At 39.5% G+C, this 24,839-nt stretch overlaps 1 protein-coding gene across 1 annotated transcript in view; it reads left to right on the forward strand.

The window, feature by feature from the left end:
- LOC124290981 (protein SMG5-like) overlaps positions 1-24,839 on the forward strand; it is a 75,884-nt gene that overhangs the window by 17,287 nt on the left and 33,758 nt on the right. The window contains 12 exon segments of the mRNA XM_046727841.1: positions 347-551; positions 2,332-2,475; positions 3,011-3,150; positions 3,830-3,935; positions 4,417-4,818; positions 8,163-8,270; positions 10,941-11,010; positions 12,142-12,271; positions 12,790-12,863; positions 14,142-14,220; positions 14,222-14,323; positions 14,675-14,827. Of these exon segments, the coding sequence (XP_046583797.1) occupies positions 347-551; positions 2,332-2,475; positions 3,011-3,150; positions 3,830-3,935; positions 4,417-4,818; positions 8,163-8,270; positions 10,941-11,010; positions 12,142-12,271; positions 12,790-12,863; positions 14,142-14,220; positions 14,222-14,323; positions 14,675-14,827 (1,713 nt within the window).

A 24,839-nucleotide genomic window follows, 5' to 3' on the forward strand; every position in this document is an offset into this window, starting at 1 on the left:
GAAAATATCATTTGTGACCTGGATCACATCAGGTTTACTACCAACATCAAGCTGAAATGACATGATTTTACTAAAATACTTTTCATGGGTTCATTAAGCCCGATTTATTACTCACACCCAGTGGGTTCTGGAGCCTAAGAGAAAAATGTTGTGGTTCCGATTACCCGACCGACCCTTGAATTCTGGTGCCGACCCTATTTTTTTTTAAGCGTTATGTATAAAATAAGCTTTCAGATACCATTGTTTATTCCCGGCACCAACAGACATCGGTCATTCTTATAAATGAAATAGTTGTCAGAAGAAGCAGTTGATCTTTCAATAGTTATCATCCATGTATATATTCCAGCAACGACACGACGACTTGATGCAGTCTGTATGTCAGGCCACGCTACATGACTTCAACCTATGCATGTTCTACGAGCCCAGCTCAATGGCGGAGAACTACGAGAACGTTGACCCTGCCATAGACGACCCCCATTACCTGGATGATGACATCGTCTTCAAGATCGTCGTCATGTGTCTCAGCACCATCCATCTCCTGCAGAGGAAATGTATGAGCACCTTCGTTGTAATAACTCTTTCTTAATGTTTGAGGGCGGCGGGGTAGTCTAGTGGTTAAAGCGTTGTCTCGTCACGCCGAAGACCCGGGTTCGAATCCCCACATGGGTACAATGAGTGAAGCCCATTTCTGGTGTCCCCCGCTGTGATATTGCTGGAATATTGCTAAAAACGGCGTAAAACCAAACTAAGTCAGTCAGTCAGTCAGTCAGTCTTAATGTTTGATTGTGTTTGCAATTAAACAAGACATTAGCAGTGTTTTTATGTTTCAGAATCAGGTAAACATGGAAAACAAGAGTAATTTAGAAACAGAAGTGAATTGGTTTGTTTGACATTGTACTGTCTGGACAAGTCACATTTGCCTAGTTTAACAGTGTGGAACTAGATCAGTTGGTTAGCTCAATTAACAGTCCAGAGGTTCAGTGGATTTTCACAAAAACTGGTTGCAGCCAATGGGTACCTGGTAGAATGAGATGTCACTCAGACACATGGCTTATCTACAAGGGGCGTATCAAGAGTTTCCGGGCTCGCCATAAACCGATCACACAAATCAACCAAACTTACCATGTTTCTAGAACAGTGTCCTAGCATGTGCTTGACATGCAAAACATGAATTCCATGTGCTATAATTTGCTATATATAGCTGTCAAACAGACAATTAGCTACGCATATGACATTAGCAAAACATCGATGAAACAAATAATCCATGAACATGCTTCATGGGTCATGTTGTTACTCAGGATGAAACCAGGTTCATCACTTTGACCCAGAGACGAAAAATGAAAGTATGTATTGGATACATGTGATGTCACCAATGCTCTAACAGTTTAAAAGAAGTCTTCCATTGGCAAAGTCATGACCTTCGTTTTCTGGTTGACACTCAGGGCGTAATCATGATAGAGTATTTAAAGAAGGGTTCCACAATAAATGGTGCATTGCGTAGGTTGCGTGATCAGATCAGAGAAAAGTGCAGAGGTAAACTTTGCCGAGGTGTCTGGCTCCTCCAGGGCAATGCTCCAGTTCACAAGGCCCAAGTGGCAGTGAGTGCTGTACAGGACCGTGGCTTCAAGATTCTCCCTCACCCAGCCTATTCTCCAGATCCTGACCCTTCTGACGTCTTCCTCTTCCCTCAACTCAAATCTGTCTTCTGGGGCCACAATTTTGAGACGGATGGGGTGGTCATCACTGCTGTGGAGGAGTTTTTAGGGTCACGTGACAAAAATGGTTTTCATACTGGTTAAATATTCTGGAGAAACGGTGGAACAAGTGCATTGAAGTGAAGGGGGATTAGTTTAGGAACAATTTTCATATAGATCATATATAAGTTTAGGAGGCCGGAAACTTTTGGGACACCCCTCGTAGTTCGGTGGAGATGGGGAGGTGATTTGAGTGCATAGACCATGTTGATAATACTGCAATATGTCTCTGAACATCAATTTAAGTTGTAAATCAGGTGCTTTGTTACCGGTATTTCATTATGTTGTATTAGGACATCAGTGTCATGTTTTTCTTCACATTTGACTGGTCAGTTCCATGTTCTGATTAATCAAGCATTAGAATAATACTTTCAATGTTCAGTTTGTGTATAGGAATCTTGTATATTCCGACTGGGTTCAAACATGACCGTAATGCATTCAGGGCTGGTCACATGACTGCTTTTGGAAACCATACTATGTGTAATAGATATATGGAAAGCTTTTGGAAATGTACATTCAACAGTATTATTATTTGATTCAAACTTAATCACTATATTGTGTCATCTCCCCTATATAGGCTCACCTCAAGTGACAGCCGCCATTGCCTTTCTTCTTGCGCTGTTCTCGCACATACTGAACCATGTAACCAACAGACTACAGGGGGTGCTGTATGAGAAGGAACATCCCAATAAGCTGTTAGAGTCACACAAGTCTATAGCAGGTAGGTTGTTTTCCCTTTCTAGTGCTGTGTTTTCTATGTTGTTAGGATGTTTGGCAATCAGTCCAAGCAGATACTGTGAACAGATAATGATATATTCAGTGTTACTATTATTATTATAGGATATTTATATAGCGCACATATCCACGTAACTAGTACATGCTCAAGGTGCTGGAGTCGATCATTGGATGTCAATCTTTCTGAGTAGATGTACATGCTGTGGTGTGGCATCTCAGTGGGCTAGCTCTATAAACCAGGAACAAGTCTGGACTAGTATGAGCAGTCCCACACAACCATGCATGTCACTGCGCAAGTGCAATAATTGTAAACATGATGGAACTTTACCACTTCACCAGAATGAATGTAAGTTTGAAATTAAACATTGAAGATGAGATGTCATTCTCAGGTGTTAATAAGGGCGAGTCACTAGATTCAGATACTGTTCAGTAAGCTGCCAGGACCCAGGAACCCCTTTACTTCAAACACTGATGAAATAGAATACCACTATAGTTGTGTGGTCACTGTGTCCTTCCTGCAGCTCTCCCCCACGATGACCACAACTACTCGTCCACCTCGGACACAGAGCGGGATGAGATGTCCAGTCACGAAGCTGACTACAGGAACAACAGTGTCGACAAAAGCAATATGCTGACTCAGGAGGAAGGCAATAAACCAAAGGTATTGATTCCTACAAATTAGGTGGTATGGAGGACGACCAGTATACTATACATTAATCTAATCCTATATGCATCATAAACGGTTAAGTAATGTGAAAATAAGTGGCAGCCACACGATAACTGAAATTTCATGGAATTAAGCATTGTATGTACATGATAATACATGTTTTCTTTTTCAGGTGTCAATAAATTTAGGCACAACAACAATGTAAATTTATGAAGGATATGTCATAATCTGATTGTTTGGTGCACTGAAAAATTAATGAGGACTCTTGTATGTAAAATACAGATAAAGATTATGTGTTTAAGGGGTATGTGATGGTTACAGAAAGTTGTAACATTGGTGTCCTTTCTGATAGTAGTAGACGAGTAAAAGGTGCCAGTTAAGCGTCATCCATGATATTTAAAACACCATCTGCTACAAATGGATTTTCTGAACATCGAATATTCTAAAATTGTTTTCAAATGAATAAAGCTCTTCTTGTTCATGTGAACACTGCGATAATTACAGACAACCATATTGTTTAATAATGATAGCAAGTTACACAAAGAACACCCTGACACACACAGCAGTTGTTGTTCCTGTGTAAATGGTGTAACCCAAAAGCTGTACAGAAAATGCTTTGTGCCAGTGTTATTATCCCCTGATCATGAAAGAAAGGAAAATCTTCTGATTGCAGAAGCACAAGCAATCACGACTCCGCAACTTGCGGCGACGTAGACGGCGTCACCATAGCGATAGTAGTGACATGTCAGACTTGTCCGAAGATTCTGATCTCAGTGAAGGTGAGGATTTGTCTGACTTATTTACTTAATGGCAGAACTAAGTGGCTTGAAATGTTGGGAAAAGGTAACAAATACATCTTAAAATTGGTACCAGTGAAGATCCGGGTTAGAATTGATCTTCAGTAACCCATGCTTGTCATAAGAGGCGATCTAACAGGATCGGGTGGTCAGGCTCGCTGACTTGGTTGACACATGTCATCGTATCCCACTTATGTAGATCGATGCTCATGCTGTTGATCACTGGATTGTGTGGTGGTGACTCAATTATTTACAGACCACCGCCATATAGCTGGAATATTTGCTGAGTGCGGCGTAAAACTAAACTCATTCACTCACTTAATATTGGTTGCAGGTATTCCTGTGCCACAAAAAGTTTCTGACTGTACAGTCCGTGCCACTAACTCATCTACAATTGATATAGTACTCAAGAACTCTGTAGCATGAGCGTCCATCAATATCTGCGTCCATGTGTTGTTTACAGGTGGTGAGCACATGGAAGAGGATGTTGTCTCTGAAGATTCGGATGATGATCTAGCCACATACTTTGACAATGACTCTGATTCAGATCTCTCTGATTCCTTGATGGAAAGTCAGGACCTTAAGACTGGCTTTGCATCATCTCATGGCAACAATCAGTCCAGGTTGCGACTGAGTTCAGGGTCATCTGTGAAAATGGCCCAAGAGAATGGCAATTGGTCAGATCTCATGGGAAATCAGAATCTAGTAACGTTGTCATCTGAGTTGTTCTCCTCGTCAATGACCTTCCTTGGGCAGGACCTCAATCTTGATCTGCTCAACACAAAACAGTACCAAGCAGACATTGCAGCTTATGAGAACTGTAAAGATGTCATACAAGGCAGGAAAGATGTTCCAGTTCCACCAGGTAGGTTGAGCATCTTTGTCGACACTTCTATATTTGCAACTGTGAATGAATCACAATTTTAATAATACACTTAACGATGATACAGTTCATATCTGGAAAGTAAAGTTAACCACCATTGTGGTCTAATGGATAGACTGTCTCCTCAGAGAGCCTGGGTGAATCAAGGCTTTGTATAATAGCACATAAGATGTCAGAATATGATGTTCACAAATAAATATCATACTTCATCATGCTTACATTTGTTGTACTTGAATCATTTGATGTCAGAACTTCATATCATGATAATGTATTGTATGTAATGCCTCTGCCCTTCTGAGACTAGAATTTGTCTCCAGAAACCCATGCTTGTCATAAGTCGACTAACAGGATTGATTTAGTTGACTGCTAGACTGCTATCTGTTGACTACAAGACTGCTATCTGTTGACTACAAGACTGCTATCTGTTGACTACAAGACTGCTATCTGTTGACTACAAGACTGCTATCTGTTGACTACTAGACTGCTATCTGTTGACTACTAGACTGCTATCTGTTGACTACTAGACTGCTATCTGTTTACTACAAGACTGCTGTCTGTTTACTACTAGTATGCTATCTGTTTACTACTAGACTGCTATCTGTTGACTACTAGACTGCTATCTGTTTTCTACTAGACTGCTATCTGTTTACTACTAGACTGCTGTCTGTTTACTACTAGACTGCTATCTGTTTACTACTAGACTGCTATCTGTTGACCACTAGACTGCTATCTGTTGACTACTAGACTGCTATCTGTTGACTACTAGACTGCTATCTGTTGACTACTAGACTGCTGTCTGTTTACTACTAGTATGCTATCTGTTTACTACTAGACTGCTATCTGTTTACTACTAGACTGCTATCTGTTTACTACTAGACTGCTATCTGTTTACTACTAGACTGCTGTCTGTTTACTACTAGACTGCTATCTGTTTACTACTAGACTGCTATCTGTTGACTACTAGACTGCTGTCTGTTGACTACTAGACTGCTATCTGTTGACTGCTAGACTGCTGTCTGCTGACTACTAGACTGCTATCTGTTTACTACTAGACTGCTATCTGTTGACCTACTAGACTGCTGTCTGTTTACTACTAGACTGCTATCTGTTTACTACTAGACTGCTATCTGTTTACTACTAGACTGCTATCTGTTGACTACTAGACTGCTATCTGTTTACTACTAGACTGCTATCTGTTGACTACTAGACTGCTATCTGTTTACTACTAGACTGCTATCTGTTTACTACTAGACTGCTGTCTGTTGACTACTAGACTGCTATCTGTTGACTACTAGACAACATACATTGGTCAAGTAGTCAACTGACAACAGTTTAGTAGTCCGCAGTCAGGTGGTCAACAGACAACAGTCTAGTAGACAACAGACAACAGTCTAGTAGTAAACTGACAAGAGTCTAGTGGCCAACAGTCACCACCAGTCTTGCAGACAACTGCTATCTGTTGACTACTAGACTGTCATCAGTTGTCTAGAGGACTATATAGTTTGTTGCTTTCTACACTTTGATCTGTTGACCACTAGACTAGTCAGTTGACTACTAGACTGTTGTTAGTTGACTACTAGACTATTGTCAGTTGACTACTTGACTGTTGTCTGTTGTCTACTGGACTGTTGTCAGTTGACTACTAGACTGTTGTCTGTTGTCTACTAGACTGTTGTCAGTTGACTACTAGACTGTTGTCAGTTGACTACTAGACTGTTGTCTGTTGTCTACTAGACTGTTGTCAGTTGACTACTAGACTGTTGTCTGTTGTCTACTAGACTGTTGTCAGTTGACTACTAGACTGTTGTCAGTTGACTACTAGACTGTTGTCTACTGGACTGTTGTCAGTTGAGTACTAGACTGTTGTCAGTTGACTACTAGACTGTTGTCTGTTGTCTACTGGACTGTTCTTGTTGTTGACTACTTGACCAGTGTCTGTTGTCTACTGGGCTGTTGTCAGTTGACTACTAGACTGTTGTCTACTGGACTGTTGTCAGTTGACTACTAGACTGTTGTCAGTTGACTACTAGACTGTTGTCTACTTGACTACTAGACTGTTGTCTGTTGTCTACTGGACTGTTGTCTGTTGTCTACTGGACTGTAGTTGTTGACAGACTGTTGTTAGTTGACTACTAGACTGTTGTCTACTAGACTGTTGTCTACTAGACTGTTTGTTGTCTACTAGACTGTTGTCAGTTGACTACTAGACTGTTGTCTGTTGCCTACTAGACTGTTGTCAGTTGACTACTAAACTGTTGTCTGTTGACTACTAGACTGTTGTCAGTTGACTAGTAGACTGTTGTCTGTTGTCTACTGGACTGTTGTCTGTTGTCTACTGGACTGTTGTCAGTTGTCTACTGGACTGTTGTCTACTGGACTGTAGTTGTTGACAGACTGTTGTCTGTTGTCTACTAGACTGTTTGTTGTCTACTAGACTGTTGTCAGTTGACTACTGGACTGTTGTCAGTTGACTACTAGACTGTTGTTTGTTGTCTACTAGACTGTTGTCAGTTGACTACTAGACTGTTGTCTGTTGTCTACTGGACTGTTGTCAGTTGACTACTAGACTGTTGTCAGTTGACTACTAGACTGTTGTCAGTTGACTACTAGACTATTGTCTGTTGTCTACTGGACTGTTGTCTGTTGACAACTAGACTGTTGTCTACTAGACTGTTGTCAGTTGACTACTGTAGTTGTTGACAGACTGTTGTTAGTTGACTACTAGACTGTTGTCTACTAGACTGTTGTCAGTTGACTACTAGACTGTTGTCTGTTGTCTACTGGACTGTTGTCAGTTGACTACTAGACTTGTCTATTGTCTACTTGACTGTTGTCAGTTGACTACTAGATTGTTGTCAGTTGACTACTAGACTGTTGTCAGTTGAGTACTAGACTGTTGTCAGTTGTTTACTGGACTGTTGTCTACTGGACTGTAGTTGTTGACAGACTGTTGTCTGTTGTCTACTAGACTGTTGTTAGTTGACTACTAGACTTGTCTGTTGTCTACTGGACTGTTGTCAGTTGAGTACTAGACTGTTGTCTGTTGTCTACTAGACTGTTGTCTGTTGTCTACTAGACTGTTGTCAGTTGACTACTAGACTTGTCTGTTGTCTACTGGACTGTTGTCTGTTGTCTACTAGACTGTTGTTGTTGACTACTTGACCAGTGTCTGTTGTCTACTTAACTGTTGTCAGTTGACTACTAGACTGTTGCCTGTTGACCACCTGACTTGGGACCACTAGACTGTTGTCAGTTGACTACTTGACCAATATCTCTTGTCTACTCTACTGGTGTTGAGTAGACTGATGTCTGTTGACTGTCTGCAGGTTTCCTGTCGTCCATGGAGGCTCATCATGTGGCAGACATCACCAAGAAGCTGGTCAACTTCCAGATCGAGACTGACACCGAAGTCAGTGCATGTCCCACAGACACAGGTACAGATGTGTTGGTCGATGTATCTCTGATCACTGGTCAGTAGCTGGAGCAAGTAATTAGTAAAAGATGTTTCACAAGGTTTTTTAGCTCTCATGACATACCTGAGTGAGCTTATCTAGTGACAATCTATGGAGAAAAATATTTTACTCCATATAAATCTACATTAACCCCCTGGATGCCACAGGGACATATATGTCCTTCCCCTTCAACCCTCAATTTGAAGTCCAATAAAAATCAAAGTATCCCACGCACACAAATACACTTCAGAGTTTCGAATTCTGCGGGAAATTTCCTGTTTCTTGATACCATCCACTATTATTTTAGACAAAGCTCAAGTGCTGAAAATGACCTTTCAAAATAGGCTTCATCGAAAATGGCGACATTTTTGACACAGTATGAAATCGCGATTCACAGCGTTATTTGCTGTATGTTTTGAAATGTGAAAATCGGAATTACTGTGAATATTGAATTTCAAAAATAACACATTTATGATCACTGATATCAGTTTTACATGATTTCGCTAATTATAATTCTGAAACGTTGCCGATGAATCTAGAATCGGTTGGAATGTTTTCGAAAATGCACTTTCACGAACACCGTAGAGCGCTTTCAGCCATATTGGATAGTGTTTACAAAATCACGTTTCGCGAAGGCCGGTATTGAGACGCCTATTACATCACGTAGATTTCATATTCAGCTTCGAAAAATGCATCACTGAATTCCCCATACATTTTAGAATCAATTTGAAACTAGTCTGTGTCACCAATAATAACTGTCTAGATGAAATGAAACGAAACATATTGGGTGTAAAAACGAACGCTGTGCTTGAAAGACTGCGTTTGTGTGAAATGTACATGCACACATATTTAAAGGAATTGTCTTGTTCACTGCATAATTTTGTGTCGTTTTATAGACAAAAGAATGATGCATATAGATCGGCAAGGTGCGCGTTTGTTGGCAACGTTTTATGATTCTCTATCATTGTTTTTGATAATATATTCAATTCATATTCGATTAAATAATATTGTGATGACAGGATATCAAACTCTAACTAATTATAGGAAAATTGTTGAAAAATATATATACCATCTCATGTGTTAATTCGGACAAATCTTATATCCATATTCTAATATATAGTTCCATATATCAAAAGCTATCTTTATGCATCTTTCCTTGCATGCGTATGAAGAGAAATAGCTTCAAAATCATAAACAAACAAAATTCTTATCCAAAACAAAATATTCGGGTGTTGTGAAATATTATTTTTATTTACGTTAAATTGATGCCAAACAGGTGCGCGTGTTGGTCACAATAAGATACGCTGTCAAACTGTCTAATTGTTGATATATTCAGGACACTATTTAAATGGAAAAATCAGTCATTTTATGTTTTGTCTAAAGAGTGTTAACTTCTGACATAGAAGTCTAGACCTTTGATACAATGAATGGAAATTAAGTGAGATATATACTCATCAGAATACCAATGTAATAAAGCCGTTTTCCGCGTCGCGAAAATGCATAAAACAAGCGATGACGTCAACTAAAATGTTGTATTATTTTCAGCAATTTTCGTTACATTTGAAGATATGGCTAGTACTCTGGTAATAACGATGCAAAATTAGTCAAATTACATCTACACAAACAGGAGAATATGGGAATCTAAGAACTACTTATATATCGGATAGGACCATTCAAATCGCTATTACGTGCTTTCACATGTAATACGTTGTCATCTTTTCTTATAAATTGTGAAACTACCAAAGCATCCGTTCACATTGGGGAACTTTGAATTGGAATAGTGAGGTTCACCATGAATATAAAATAACGAAAATATAGCGTCCGCATCCACAACACATTTTCTCAAGTGATCTGAGTTACATTGACCTAGTGTTACGCTAACGGAGTTATGCCCCTTATCATTATCGTGTATGACCTCTCTTTTAAGTGGTTTGGCGTCATAGAAGAAAATACATTTTTGACATTTATTGCGAGTCATTTTTAATGTTGAGTATAACGCGTATGCACAAGCACTAAACCCAATTCATATACACTTATGTCGTTCAGATATCAGGCTGTATTTTCTTCGCTCACACTTTCCTCGTAAAGATGCCCCATTAAAACATTCGGTAGCACAGTGCTTTTATCGGTGCTTGATAAAAGCGGAGAAATTTACTGTTTTTAGCCATAACAAAAATTTTGACAACATTTAGCAAGGTCTATTTCTCAAACCGCCAAGGTAGTTGCACTTATATTTATACCAACGGATAGGAAATTTAATATTCTACATTTCTGTGTAATTTTATAGCCTTACGTAGATCCAGGACCACATGAGAGCAATTCTCGCACAACATTCACTTTTCAAACTGCATGAAAATGTGTGCCTGAAAAAATACTCGGCAGCCAGGGGGTTAAAGAAAATTGTTTCTCAAAATTAACATTAACAATAAAATGGAATGTTGGGTATTGACAACAATCAACTTGGTTACGTTAGGAAGGTGTATTGTAACCCATAATATCACTAATGCAGTAATCATAATTCACTAACAAATGAAGTAATTAGTGTATTGAATTCAGGTTGTAAATAAAGATAACAGAAGTGGCATGTATTCAGTGTACTGAATGATCAGTTGTAGTACTGGAGTTGTTGTCATCAACATGATTGTGTTTCAGATCCATCTGGACTCACTGAGTCTGAGATTGAGGCTGATGATGACAATTCCTGTGATAGCTACAACGACAGGTAAGATGCTTTATATTTAGAAATTAGCATCTGGAAAAAAGGTGAAACTCTTCGTGGCCAGCATAAAGTTTGTAACCATAGAAACATTCAACAAAATGGCTTTCAACACAACAAATTGCAGATGAAAGAATGCTTGCACTATATTGTAATATGAAATGCAGTGTGTGGATCATTATTGCAATGAAATCCAGTGTGAAAGTCAGGCCAATATCATCACTATTATCTACCTATAAAGGACTGCCCCTCCAACATGTCCAAAGAAACTTTACCTGTGAAGGTCTGGGTTAGAATGAACCTTCAGTAACCCATGCTTGTCGTAAGAGCCGATTAACGGGATCGGGTGGTCAGGCTCTCTGGCTTGGTTGACACATGTCATCGGTTCCCAATTGCGCAGATCGATGTTCATGCTGCTGATCACTAGATTGTCTGGTCCAGACTTGATTATTTACCGACCGCCGCCATATAGCTGTAATATTGCTGAGTGCGGTGTAAAACTAAACTCACTCACTCACTCCAAAGAAACTTGGTATTCACTGTTTAATGTACAGAAATGTCTTTTCCCTTCACCATGTATACATCAAGCTTCAACAATATTGAAATGATAGTATACAGTAATATCTGCTCTGTCAAAGTGTACCCAAGAAGATGCATGTAAGAACTGGACCTCAGCAGCCCATGCTTGTTATGAGAGGTGGTTAATGTCATTAAATCTGAATCGCACGGATCGATGCTCATGATATTTATACCTGGATTGTCTGGTCAAGACTTGATTATTTACCGACTGCTGCCATATAGCTGTAATATTGCTGAGTGAGATGTTGATCAACAAACAACCAAATCTGTCAAAGTCTGTTTTCATTTTTTTATGTTAAAACACTGAAAGTGGATGAATGTTTAGGCTCTGTGCAGTTTTATGACACCAGCTGAACTCTCATTTCTCGTTTATAATAAGTTCATTTGCGTGGAGAGCAGAAGGTTATTGGTTTAATACTCTGGCCTCGTCATACAAAATGATGTTACCATTTTGCAATTGTTGCTCTGCCAGGTGCTAAGAATTATGGGAATGAAACAATACTGTGATAAGCAGACAGACCATTATGTGCACACTTTGATTTGTACATTGTTTGTCAGGGCGGAGGCTGAGCGGCTGAGACTGCAGCGGGTGATCGAGGTTATCCAGACAGAGGGTCTGCTGTCCACTGTCAAGGTCATGTGTGACTGGATGCAGTGCCATTCCACCATCATCAACACTTGTGCTCAGGTACGGCACTGGGACAAAGACATAAACTCTTGTTTCGGCTCTGCAAGATGAAAAAGTCTAATTTAGGAAAATAATATTGTAAATACTTATGTGTATTTGATTGAATACCCAGGTTCTCCTTTCTCAAAACTAATCTTTGCTACACGACTTTCACAAACTCACTATCTTCTACATTGATTTATGATAGCAGTAAGACTGAGCACAAAGACTGCTATGCGGAAGAATGCCTGGGACTGAAGGTCATGGTGAACCATCACATATCGTCCATTCTTTCACCATCCAGTTAGTTCATCATCTCCAAATGTGCTGAAATGATGAACCAAAAATAATATGATGTCAGCACCGAATTTGTGTCAGATTTGTTCATGGCACTGAAATGAAAAGAATTGGGGTTTGTTTTTATATGTCATCAAGGTGAATTGGGTACTCAGGATCAGTGACGCGGTTGGTTGTATATTGTGTGTAAGACTGTGACAGTTTATGTACGATGTATATGTGATGAGACTGATGTTTTTCAGAGCTCCCAGTCCTTGTGGTGCAGATTGTCAGTTCTGCTCAACTTTCTGCCTCAGGAAAAAAGAATTGATCAGCCATGGTGAGAGTACTATCAGCTAATATTACTTTGATCCATCAAAAGGATTAGAAGGCTTGAGAATATCAAAGTTGGACAACTCACTAAAGGAGTGTTGTGTTCACCAGACATCTGTCAAGAGTGTCGACTAATCTTTGCAATGCCCAGTTTCTGACCTTGCCACTTCCAGCCTTCTTTTCTTGTGTCAGAACATGAGTTGTGTCCCTTGTGATGAACACATGACATCCAATCAGATCACTGTCTTTATTTTTATTGTTTCACTAAGATGACTACCATGGCGAGGACTTGGTCAGTCAGATAATACAAATATTTTCAGATATCATTCCTGACAATCTAGCAAGATCACGCATTACCACAGTTAAAGATGCTTATGACTGCTGCATTTTGCTCTTACAATAGCTGAGAAATACGGACTAGTGAGACTGGTATCAAGTAGGACTGCACATTGTAGCAAGAGAAAACGCTCAGCAGGGGTTGTTTAAAAGTAGTGTTGCCTCTCAGTCTCTGTCATATACATCCTATCATGTAAGTTAAAAACTGTGAAGTTTGCACTCAAACATTTATGAGCACATAGGCAAGTTGATTTAGGAAATGGAATGGAAAACATTTGTCTTTGTTTTATTTTATTTCCATAGCTATTGCCGTAACCAGGATTTTGTGTTCAAAACATGAATGAAGAATTGGTCAAATGTTCTGTAATTGGAGTATTAATCTGCTTCTTAGTCCACTCCTATTTTAGGCAGGAAGTGGGTATGAAATGGCAAGGAGGGAACTAGTCTTTGATATGGACTAGTGAACACACTTGTCTCAGGAGGATGCCAGGAGCCTATCCATAAGTCTGTTGTCTGTTGTCCACATGTCTGTAAAGCTTGACTGTTTTAAACTCACTTAAAATCCTCCATGTTGACCAGATTTGTTGTCAAATGTCCATCTCTCACCATACTTCTCACAAAATCTGCCTGGAAGCATAGCTAATGATGATGCAAACATTTCTGCTGTTGAGGACTTCAGTAACCACCAGGATGAAGCAAACTCCATCAAGACAGTCCATCATTTCAAACTTTGTATACGTGAAAAACGATTTAGTGCATGACATTTTGAATATTGACCACGTTCCAAGCAACACGTTTGTCTCACTCTGATTGGAAATGATGGAAACATTGCACTGCCTCTCTTCATTGGTAAGCCCAAAGTTCCCTTTTTACAAACTAAGATGAACAGATGTCAGAAGCAGAGTGTTTGTTTTGTATGTATTTTCTCAATGTGTTTGTGTTCCACAGATCAGATATGGTCTGATGAATTAAAGATGCGGCTGACGGACAGTAGCGCACCAAGCTGGTTTCAGTTGTTCCCTCTCCCGAGAGGACATCAACCTGTCTGGCTTCTCCGCCCTGGCCGACATCCAGGCCACCATTGACTTCACCTCCAAACACAGGGGACAGCTCAGTGAGATTCAGGAGGTGAGTTAATTATTGGCCAGTGTCAAAAAATGAACAACATAAAACAACTTTCTTCATCATTTGGATCATTTAACCTAAATTTTCTCAGGAATTCATTCTCAAATATTTCCCCTACAAATTGACTGACAAAACAGTAGTAACTCTCATAGTGTTGTCTCCCTTTTATCCATGACTGGCCCTGTTTGACATCATATTGTTTACTTCAGTAAAATGAACGTAAGATCTGCATTTCTATCACCCTCAATCACTGTTTACCACTTCAGCTCGCACTACAGCACACTACAGGAAATGTTAGGTACATTGTAACTTATTTTGGTTTGAAATTATGACACATTGTGTATTTGTTGCCAGACATTTCTCCGGATCACCTGCCTGCGTCACTTCGGCCACTTCTTGGCCCAGTCCGGCTGTGTGGAGTTCACTTACAACCAGGAACAGGCCATGTTCTTTGGACCCTCACACACTGACCCTGAAGTCAGTGAGAAGGCAGCACAGGAGAAGATGGTAAGTGCGATACAGACATTTGTCCCCGTTATACATCATTCTAGCACGACATTGTGTGAAACTCGATTCTGATTGCCTGGGAGCTCATCAAAACCATACTTAAATGGCAGTTTAAGACCGCTAACTAAAGTGACCAATTCACCGAGTATGAATACAATGAACTTGTTGACCCTTTTGTTTGTAAACAAACATGTAGGACATCTGCGGTTTCTACGTCGGCAGCATCTTTGATGTTTTTGAAGTAAAAAGTGAATGGTTTGAAGAAGAATTTCTTGTCAGTAATCCCAGTGAACAAACTACGAAGCTGGAAAATTCGTCAGCAGCGCAAAAGTGGCAGTATTCAAACCGGGTCTAGATCTAGCAGGCATGACGTCGACAAACACACTTCGGCCGACACGTCCTAACCTGACCGCTTCCATTCCTTCCGTAATGCCCAGTCCTTCCGCTTCCACTGTCCATGTATCCCACATAAAACGTGTTCGCGTTCGGTTTTTAAATTACATTTAGCGGTCTTAAATCAACGATAAAGGACCGCAACATTGAAAACAGAGTAGCTTTATCTTCTAATTCAATGTTTGTATGCAGCATTTTAATGCTGAAATGATAAACAATCTTGAGAAGCATGTACCGGTTTGGTCTACAGCCATGGAAATCTGTTGTGTTGGTGGAGGAGAAACTTGTCTTGATTGATCTCTATCACATTGATCTATGTAGGCATTGGTTTGAGCCAGTGGCTCAGGTGTTTGCTTGCCACTTCAAACACCAAAGTTTGATTCCGCCAACAATAGCATAATTGAAGCACTTGATGTCACTCGCAGTGATATCGACAGAATTTGACTAATACCATACTTATTCTGACTGATCATTTGTCAAGATTTGATCATAGAATTAATGCAAATTAACACAGATGTGTTAAAAAGATTGTTATTTCTGTTACTTTTTTTTACATTTTTTGCTGATAATTTCACTGGAGTAGAACCTGTTTTTTCTTTAATGCTGTAATACAAATAGCAGCAGTGCCAAGCAGCGATGGAGAAATAGAGTTGTCTCCCTTATACCACACAACTTGTCCCAACAGCTGTTGGCATGGCACAAACTCAAGAAAAAGTATTGCATTTCACATAATGCGTTCACAGGCTGTTTTAGCTCCAGTTCTACAGGATGCCCTGACATGCATTACAGTCGATATTTATGCAATGTGCAAACCAGTGCAAGAAATACATATCTTACATGGTTAATCATGAAGTGACTCTTGTGAAAAAAATTCATTCTAAAAACAAAATATGTGCTATTCATTCCTATGTTTCCTCGCTTCCACAGATGACATCATCCCTCTCAGTAAAGTGAAGTGAGAAAAACAGGCTGTCAGTTTCCATTTAGTCATGGCTATTTAACTCGAATAGTTACATCATCTGTGTTCAAGGCAAATACCTGCGTACTATAGTGTTACGCATACACATTCGCTTGTTTATTAGTTTAGCAGTTGTGCAAAAATTACTGCTTCCCATTTGGTCTAAACAGTGAGAGAAAAAGCTATTAGAACTTATCAATTTCTGAATAGTGTAACATGTCTCCTTATTTAAACAGTTCCTTCTTCTATCATTAAGACGAGAATGTTTTAATGGGAACATGGAGCCGGGCCACACACGTTGAGGTGTCTATGCAGGAAGCTAGGACTGTTTGCAAAGTAGGAAAAAGTTGTACTTGTTAAATGCGCAATGTTGAGATATCCTTACGAAATGCTGATTTACACTGACAAGGTTTTCATTTCAAATAGGGATGGTGACGGATCTGGGTTTGAGTTATAATGAATGTTTTGAATCTGGTTTCATCTTGTAAGAGCTTTGGACTCGCACAGATATGTTTTGTCAGTCTTAACTTATCAGCCACTTCTTGTAGTGCCCTTTTTGCTGGATTATTTTGGCTACAGATCCTAGGGAATGTTTCGCTGGATTTTGTTTTGTTTCATTTGAGTGCAGAGAATACGCACTTAGGTTCCATACTGGAATGTTATCATATCTCCACTGGATATCTGTGTGAGGTATCTTCCTTCCCAAGACGTTGCCTTGCAACTGTTGTCCCATATAACTTTGTTTTTCAAACTGTGGGACCAGTAGTACCCATGCTTATCCCATTTTGTTTTTGTCCATGTACCTTGGACGTATTTCCTTTTGTAGGTCCAAGGAAGTCGCCATCTCTATCTGTCTTACCAGTAACTTGGTACAGATGTTCTCTCGCTCATGTAATTAGATTAGATACCTATTTATAGCATCACATATTTCCGATGGTGCGTCAAAACAAAGTTATGGTGTTGAATGGGTTCAGTGTATTGACCGAAGTAGGGTGGAAATACAGTGCATTGGACAGTAGAAGATGTTGCCTGTCCAGAGTGTGCTGGGGTTGAATGTGTGTCGTCTGACCTTGACTGTTTGAAACAGGGATCATGCTGTCAGCCATTGGTTTGCAGGGTCCACTTAATGACAGTGGGTGAGTGAGTGAGTATGGTTTTACGCTGCTTTTAGCAATATTCCAGCAATGTCACGGCAGGGGACACCAGAAATGGGCTTCACACATTGTACCCATGTGGGGAATCGAACCCGGGGCATCGGCGTGACGAGCGAACGCTTTAACCACCAGGCTACCCCACCGCCCCACTTAATGACAGACAGCTATGACATAGCTGGAATACTAGGGTTGTAATGACTGGCCAAGTCCTTCAATAACTCCTCACAATGGAATTATGTTTTGTTACAGCTGAAGACCCTGGAACACCTGGGTTAGAATTTGTCTTCAGCAACGCATGTTTGTTGTAAAAGGTAACGGGGCGGTGGGGTAGCCTAGTGGTTAAAGCGTTGGCTCGTCACGCCGAAGACCCGGGTTCGATTCCCCACATGGGCACAATGTGTTAAGCCCATTTCTGGTGTCCCCCGCCGTGATATTGCTGGAATATTGCTAAAAGCGCCGTAAAACTAAACTCAGTCAGTCAGTCAGTCAGTAAAAGGTAACTTACGGGATCAGGTTGTCAGACTCACTGACTTGATTGACACATCGTATCGCAGGTGTGTAGATCAATGCTCATGATATTGATCACTTGATTGCCGTGTCCAGGTTCGATTATTTACAGACCAACATGAGCGGGGTTAAACCAAAAACAGAAGAAATAAAAACAGAAGTGCAAAAGATCTTGTGTGCAAAAAGGAGTTTTGATAAACATCTGGATTCTTTTTTTCATACCATATCTAATGCTTATGCACCCTTTAATGGAAATTCTAGCACAACATAGTGTGATACTCGATTCTGATTGGCTGAGAGCTCATCAAAACCGTACTTAAATGGCAGTTTAAGACCGCTAATGAAAGTGACCGATTCACCGCGTATGAATACAACGAACTCGTTGACCCTATTGTTTGTAAACAAACATGTCGGACATCGGCGATTTCTACCTCGGCAGCATCTTTGGTGTTTTTGAAGTAAAAAGCGAATGGTTTGAAGAAGAATTTCTTGACCCTAATCCCAGTGAAGAAACTACGAAGCTGGAAAATCCATCAGCAGCGCAAAAGCTGCAGTATATTCAAACCGGGTCTAGATCTAGCAGGCATGACGTCGACAACACGCGTCGCCCCACACGTCCTAACCTGACCGCTTCCATCCCGGCCGTAATGCCCAGTCCTTCCACTTCCACTCTCCATGTATCCCACATAAAACGTGGCATGTCAGGTCTTTTCCAAATTGGGAATAGTAGGCTGGTTATCAACAATTATTTCCGTGAATAAAGTTAGCGGCGGCTAAACTTAGCGAGTTCACGGCTTGAATTGGGGCGAGTCGATTGTCATACAGTAGGGGAGATCAATAATTCACTTTAGAAAAATCAAATAATTGTACTTGCTCACAGTATAAACTGTATTTTTTTTTATTTGTGTATGTTACTTCTTACAAATACAAGCATACTGGTTCCGGAAATAAAGCTTTTATGTCGTTAAAAATGTCTTATTTTGTTAATTATACAACCTGTCCCTCAACGGGACAATTCCAAGCGATTTCCAGGAAAAAGGCCCCTTCACGCCTTGTGTTCTTGTGCGCCAAACAGTTCGGGTTTAGAACGCTTATCAGTCGTGCTAGAATGAATATATAGATACTCTGTTTTTAATTTTGGGGTCCTTTATTGTTGATTTAAGACCGCTAAATGTTTAATTTAAAACCTCACTCTAACGCGTTCGGTTTTTAAATTACATTTAGCGGTCTTAAATCAACGATAAAGGACAGCAAAATTGAAAACAGAGTAGCTTTATCTTCTAATTTTATGACATTCAGATATGAATGATATTTCAGTTTCCAAGTTGTCGTTGAATGCCATCATGAACATGTCATCTCTGATAATTCTGATAACAAATGCTATTGAGAGATGTGTGATTGCTGATGATTGCATATTTAATTTACGTTGAAGTATCATTACCCACTGATTAATGATAATGACAGAGAAGATTTAGATCTGTTCATGTCGGCTTTTTTTTATTCAATTACTGTTTCGAGTTCACCCAGAGATTATGTCAAGGATAACCTCCGAGTAATTGCTGTTTGAGTGAATGACAAAGCATGACAACTGAAAAATGAAACAACTGCATCCAAATTAAGAGGTGATTTCAGTGCGAGTGTAAACCATGGTACTATTTCCATGAGTGAATTACATACCAGTATCCCATTTCTCAGTGATTACCAGGATCGGGTGGTCAGGCTCGCTGGCTTGGTTTGACATATTGTAGAAGTTCCCAATTGCACAGGTCATTGCTCATGCTGTTGATCACTGGATTGTCTGGTTCAGACTCGATTATTTACAGACACCTGCCATATAGATGGAATATTGCTGAGTGCAGCGTAAAACTAAACTCACTCACTCACTCAGTGATTACTCAGCTGTAACTGTGTGTGAAGGAAATGGACTTTTGACAGCAGTGTTTCTTCACAACAACCCTGTCCTAAACAGTCAATAAATACAGGGATTTATCTACACCTGAGATGGATATATTGACCAAAGTCTGAAGCAAATGTCAGTGAAAAAACTCTAGTTGTAATTTAAAATGATTATATCTCAGTAAATCTTAGTCTATTATGCAAAAATCTCAGATCTATCAATTCAAGTTTCGACTTAAAAGATGTTAAAAAACTGAATTCTTAAAATAATGCCAGTACACCAGAAGGTCATACAAATATATAAATATCATCACTAATGTAATTATAACTATAGAGGTGACTGGAATTCACTGAAGACAGGACCAATGAATAACCGGAGACTGCAATGATTAGTTGTACAATTTCTGAATTGAATGAAGTACTAAGATAACCCTCACATCCAAACATTTTACTCAGTTTGTCTGCCAAGTGCACATATTCTGGAATCCTAGATGAATGGCTGAAATATGCCAGAAAAATGGAGATAGACATAAGTCTTTAGAAGTTAAATAAAGTGTCCTGCAAAGTAGTTGAAGTTACTGTATATAGAACCACTTTCAGATTCGTTAACAATATCTTTCTTTGACCAGCTTGCTTTGATTTTAATTACCAGAACAATTAAGTTAAATTGTTCAAAGTAAGAATGCTTGAGTGGTTCAAAAACTTCCTTATTGCACTACAGATAATGGCACTTGGTGTTTTGAACTTTCTCACCAATTTACATGGTACTTATGTTAAATTGAATCCTTGACCTCATTAGTAGGATTAAAACCGGCTGTGTGGTCTAGTTGGTAGAGTGTCTGCCTGGAGGCTGGCAGTGATCTGATCCACCACTGGATCACACCTAAAGGCATTATAGCGTACCTGTTGTTGCCCTGCCTTGTACTGGGCATTGAGGTCATGAAAGGAGGACTGGTCAGCTTGTAGTGGGTATAATGTGTCTGCCTGGTGGCTGGCAGTGATCTGATCCACCACTGGATCACACCTAAAGGCATTATAGCGTACCTGTTGTTGCCCTGCCTTGTACTGGGCATTGAGGTCATGAAAGGAGGACTGGTCAGCTTGTAGTGGGTATAATGTGTAATGGGGTATTCACTGTAAAATGGTATCTCATCGATAAAGCACTATAAAACTGGCGTTACTCCAGTCTTAGCACCCCATGAGTGCTAAGCCCATGCATGTAGAGTAATTCTATCATTTAAAGAGGCGAGTCTAGATAAGCGGACAGTACCCCAGACTGTTATTTATTTATTTTAGAAATTATCATTTAAACTATTAATTATTACCTTAGAGACTTGTGCAAGTTTATCCAGTCTCATAGCAAACACATGCACCTGCAATATTAAACCCCATGTCACCTAAATTTTGTTTATAGAACATTGTCACTGTTTCTGCATGGAACGTTTGTGCAATAAGTATCTTATCCCTATCCTTATCCTTATCCTATATCTTGATAAATCTTGAGGCCCAAAGGACAGTTTATTGTGAGTTAGTGTTCATGTTATCAAGTTTCACAATTTTGAAAATGTTCCACTTGCTGTGACATCAAGCCTTTCTTAACTCCTGAAGATATGTTTGAAGAAACAATTCCTGTTATCAAAGCCTTCTCCGTCTCAACATTACATCAAATGTTAGAAGACAAGAAACTCAGACAGTGTTTATTTTCAGAATTTTGTTCTGTCTGTACTGGTTCCATGAATGCTTCTTCTGTTAATCAGACATTTCTTACATCTATGTCATGGAAGTTAGCATATCTGGAGGGGTGCTGTTGATATGGAAACAAGGTTCATTTTGGTGTCAAACTTTTTCTGATTACTGAATAATGCCTTTTTTGATTACATGTTATTCCATCTTCACAGTATCAGTGAACAGCTTCGTGTAATATCGGTAAACTTCCTCTATAATGCCCATTGTACAACTGGAATTGATATCACAAGTAAACAGTAAAATTAGATTCAATTGAGATAGGAAAAGTTAACCCTCTTTAAAAGTTCCACTGTTTATTGACATAAAAATGATACAATTATAAACAAACAAAAATGACAGCATTTTCAATAATATTTGTTTACGTTTCAATGTCATCCGCAATGGGAAAATATCATTAAAGATGTGAGATTGCACCAAGGGGTGATCCACAGCAAATTAAGTGTGATGCTGAACCGGTTAGGGAAGACACATGATCCCATGGTTCTGCTGATACTCATCTTATCAGTGAAGCTACAGACATGGCCAGTGTTTGTGTTTGTATGCTGTTTCCCTGGCCCGTGTAATTGCTGCGGATGTCTGCACCTTCCCACTCTGTCATTTAACAGAGACTGTTTATTTATGCTGAGGAGGCTGTGGTAAGAACATTGCCAAGAATGTCAGGCCAGACTGGCATGATTCATGTGCACGGCTGTCATTGTTGAAGCTCTTCATGGCCAGTTGATGGTCATCACCTTGACCATTAGGCGGACCTGTGTTTATCCTGGGTGTTTATGTTTCATTGGCAGCCATAATTAGAGGCCAGGGACTGGTTGGGTGCTTCATGGGCCCTTGCCAGCCATAAGCTGTAGATGAGAGAACATTCATGTCCAAACAGGGATTGAAGCACTAGCTGCTAGAACTCTACTCATTCATTGCCGATGCTGTGCATCGCAAGAATTTGCCACAAGAAAGATCAGCTATGACGATTTTACTGTAATGTAATACATGACTGTAAATTAGATTGTTTACTAAGAATGAAGTATAAGGAATCAAGAAATCATTGTATAGAGAAAACCCATTTGAGCCAGAGTGTAGTGTCTGTTAGACTGACTCTGAAATGAACATATTTTAGAGAATAATAACTGTTTCTAAATTTCCTTCATATAATGTAAAACTTTCTTCATTTTCATAAACTGCAGTGATCTAGACTTGCCACAAATTCTAGACTTGCACTGGCTAATTTTGGTCTTTTAGTTAAGGGTCTGTGTGACAGACTAAATGTGTATGTACAACATAGGTAAGGGAGATGGTAGACATCAGTTTGCATGTACATTGTATCATGGATCCACATGTATTTAAATATAGACAGGGAGTGAGAGTTAGTAAACATATTGTTGATGATATTATGTAATAGTAGATGATAATTACTGGTAACAAAGAAACTGGTAGAGATAGAAGTACATATTTCAGAAGAGACCAATCAGAATAGGTTGTAAACTCTGTGATTTTGTCTATCTCACAATATCAGCTATATTTTCCCTTCAGTCCAGTCCTTTCTTCAATGCAAAAGCCATTTGTAGAGACGAAGCATTTGTCAACTATGGGGTCTCTTCTGTTACTGGGCATGGTGTGTGTAACGGTTCCTTTGACTTTGACATGATCTGGTTCTGGGTAATTAATATGGGATAGCATCAGCAGAATATCCTGTGTAGTGTAATAAAATGGAAATCTTTGTTAAGATGTCCTAGATAACACATAACCTCTGATCTGCTTGCATCTTGGATAAAAAGTAGGTGAACAACACAAGACACCCTTATGACACCCTATAATAAAGAAATCTACCCATACCACCATCCTAAAGCAACACAAGTGATTATACCGGGTTCCTGGAGGTTTAGTTAAGACAGCCAACAAAAAGCCCTGAAAAAGAATAAATTATAACTTTAGACCAAAACAAATTGTGTCCAACTCTGTAAAATTAAAAGAACATGATATTTTATTAGTGCTTTTTGAAAGAAATAGTGATTAATGCAGATAAGAATGTTTCTACTAACAATATAATCGTTCTGACGGTTTTTGAACCATGTTATTTTACCTTCCACCAGCCCAATCCATCATACAAAACCCCTTGATGAAGTTAGTTATGTTTTCTCCAGATTACATTCTGCATCTTCCATCTCACTGGACGTCATGCCGAAGACCCGGTTCGAATCCCCACATGGGTACAATGCGTGAAGCCCATTTCTGGTCTCCCCCCTGTGATGTTGCTGGAATATTGCTTAAAGCGGCGTAAAACCGAACTCAGTCAGTCAGTCCATCTCACTGGCGCTCCTGTTCAATTTAGATGGAAGGATTTGTTTCCATCAAACTTTTATATTTTCAAAGCCTAAGTGTTAGCATACAATACACTGAAGACTCTTCAAGAATCTTGCTATTTTAAAACTTGTTGATTTTCATTCTTTTGTAGCAGTACATTTTCTTTTTGTCTGAATTTTTGTTGTTTAATTCGCTTGCTCGCTCACATCAATCTCCTAGATTACCTGGTGATCAAGGTCATTTTTCTGGGTCATTGACAGAGGACCCTCAAATTTTGAATGCCATATCTTCCCACGTATTTCTGAAGCCATTTCCATTCATCCCAAGGTTCTGGTTACTGTACCTATGGCTTTGGCTAAGTAAGATCAAGTTGAAGCTCCCTGGTATCATAAATATTGGCGTGTCAGTCATGTTTTGGGGTGATAGGCTGCAACTCCTAGGGCATATGCAAAAAATTCAAACAGACCAGATGATTGAAGCTACACTGCCTCAGCACAGAAATTGTTTTGCCAGAGATACAGGAACCCTTTCAGCCCGAAGTGAACCTTTAAACTGTATCAAGCATTTAAGGTAGATGTGGCAGTCGGACTTGTCACTGCAGCTGAAAGATTGCTGATGTGCTGTAAATATTAACTATCTTATGTAGCATTAAGACTTTCTTGTGGATCAGATCCCCAGCATATTCTCATAAACATTTTACATAAAACAAACTTGGTGTTTTTTTACACAGATTTGTTTGTCAGATACTGTTTGTTGTCTACTCTTATCATAGTTATGTTCTCATAAACATGATCATCATGATATAAAATAATAACGTGTTTTTTTTACACTGATTGCCTTCACGTCAGATGCTGTTGTCATCTTTCCATCAATCCTGAAGGAAAGCCTCGTGATATGGAGATATTTCATTGCTCCCTTTATTGTTTTTTCCAGTGGTTAGTGATAATTTAGTTGTGCTCCAGAACAAGATCAGGCACATCATCAAACCTGGCTTTTTCCTGGTGGTATAATGTTCATTGTATCCAGAGGGATCCGGGACTGTTCCAGCTGTTGTTTCACTACA

This window comes from Haliotis rubra, unplaced genomic scaffold, assembly GCF_003918875.1.
Source record: "Haliotis rubra isolate DU_JTF1 unplaced genomic scaffold, ASM391887v1 Scf48, whole genome shotgun sequence".
Lineage (NCBI taxonomy): Eukaryota > Metazoa > Mollusca > Gastropoda > Lepetellida > Haliotidae > Haliotis > Haliotis rubra.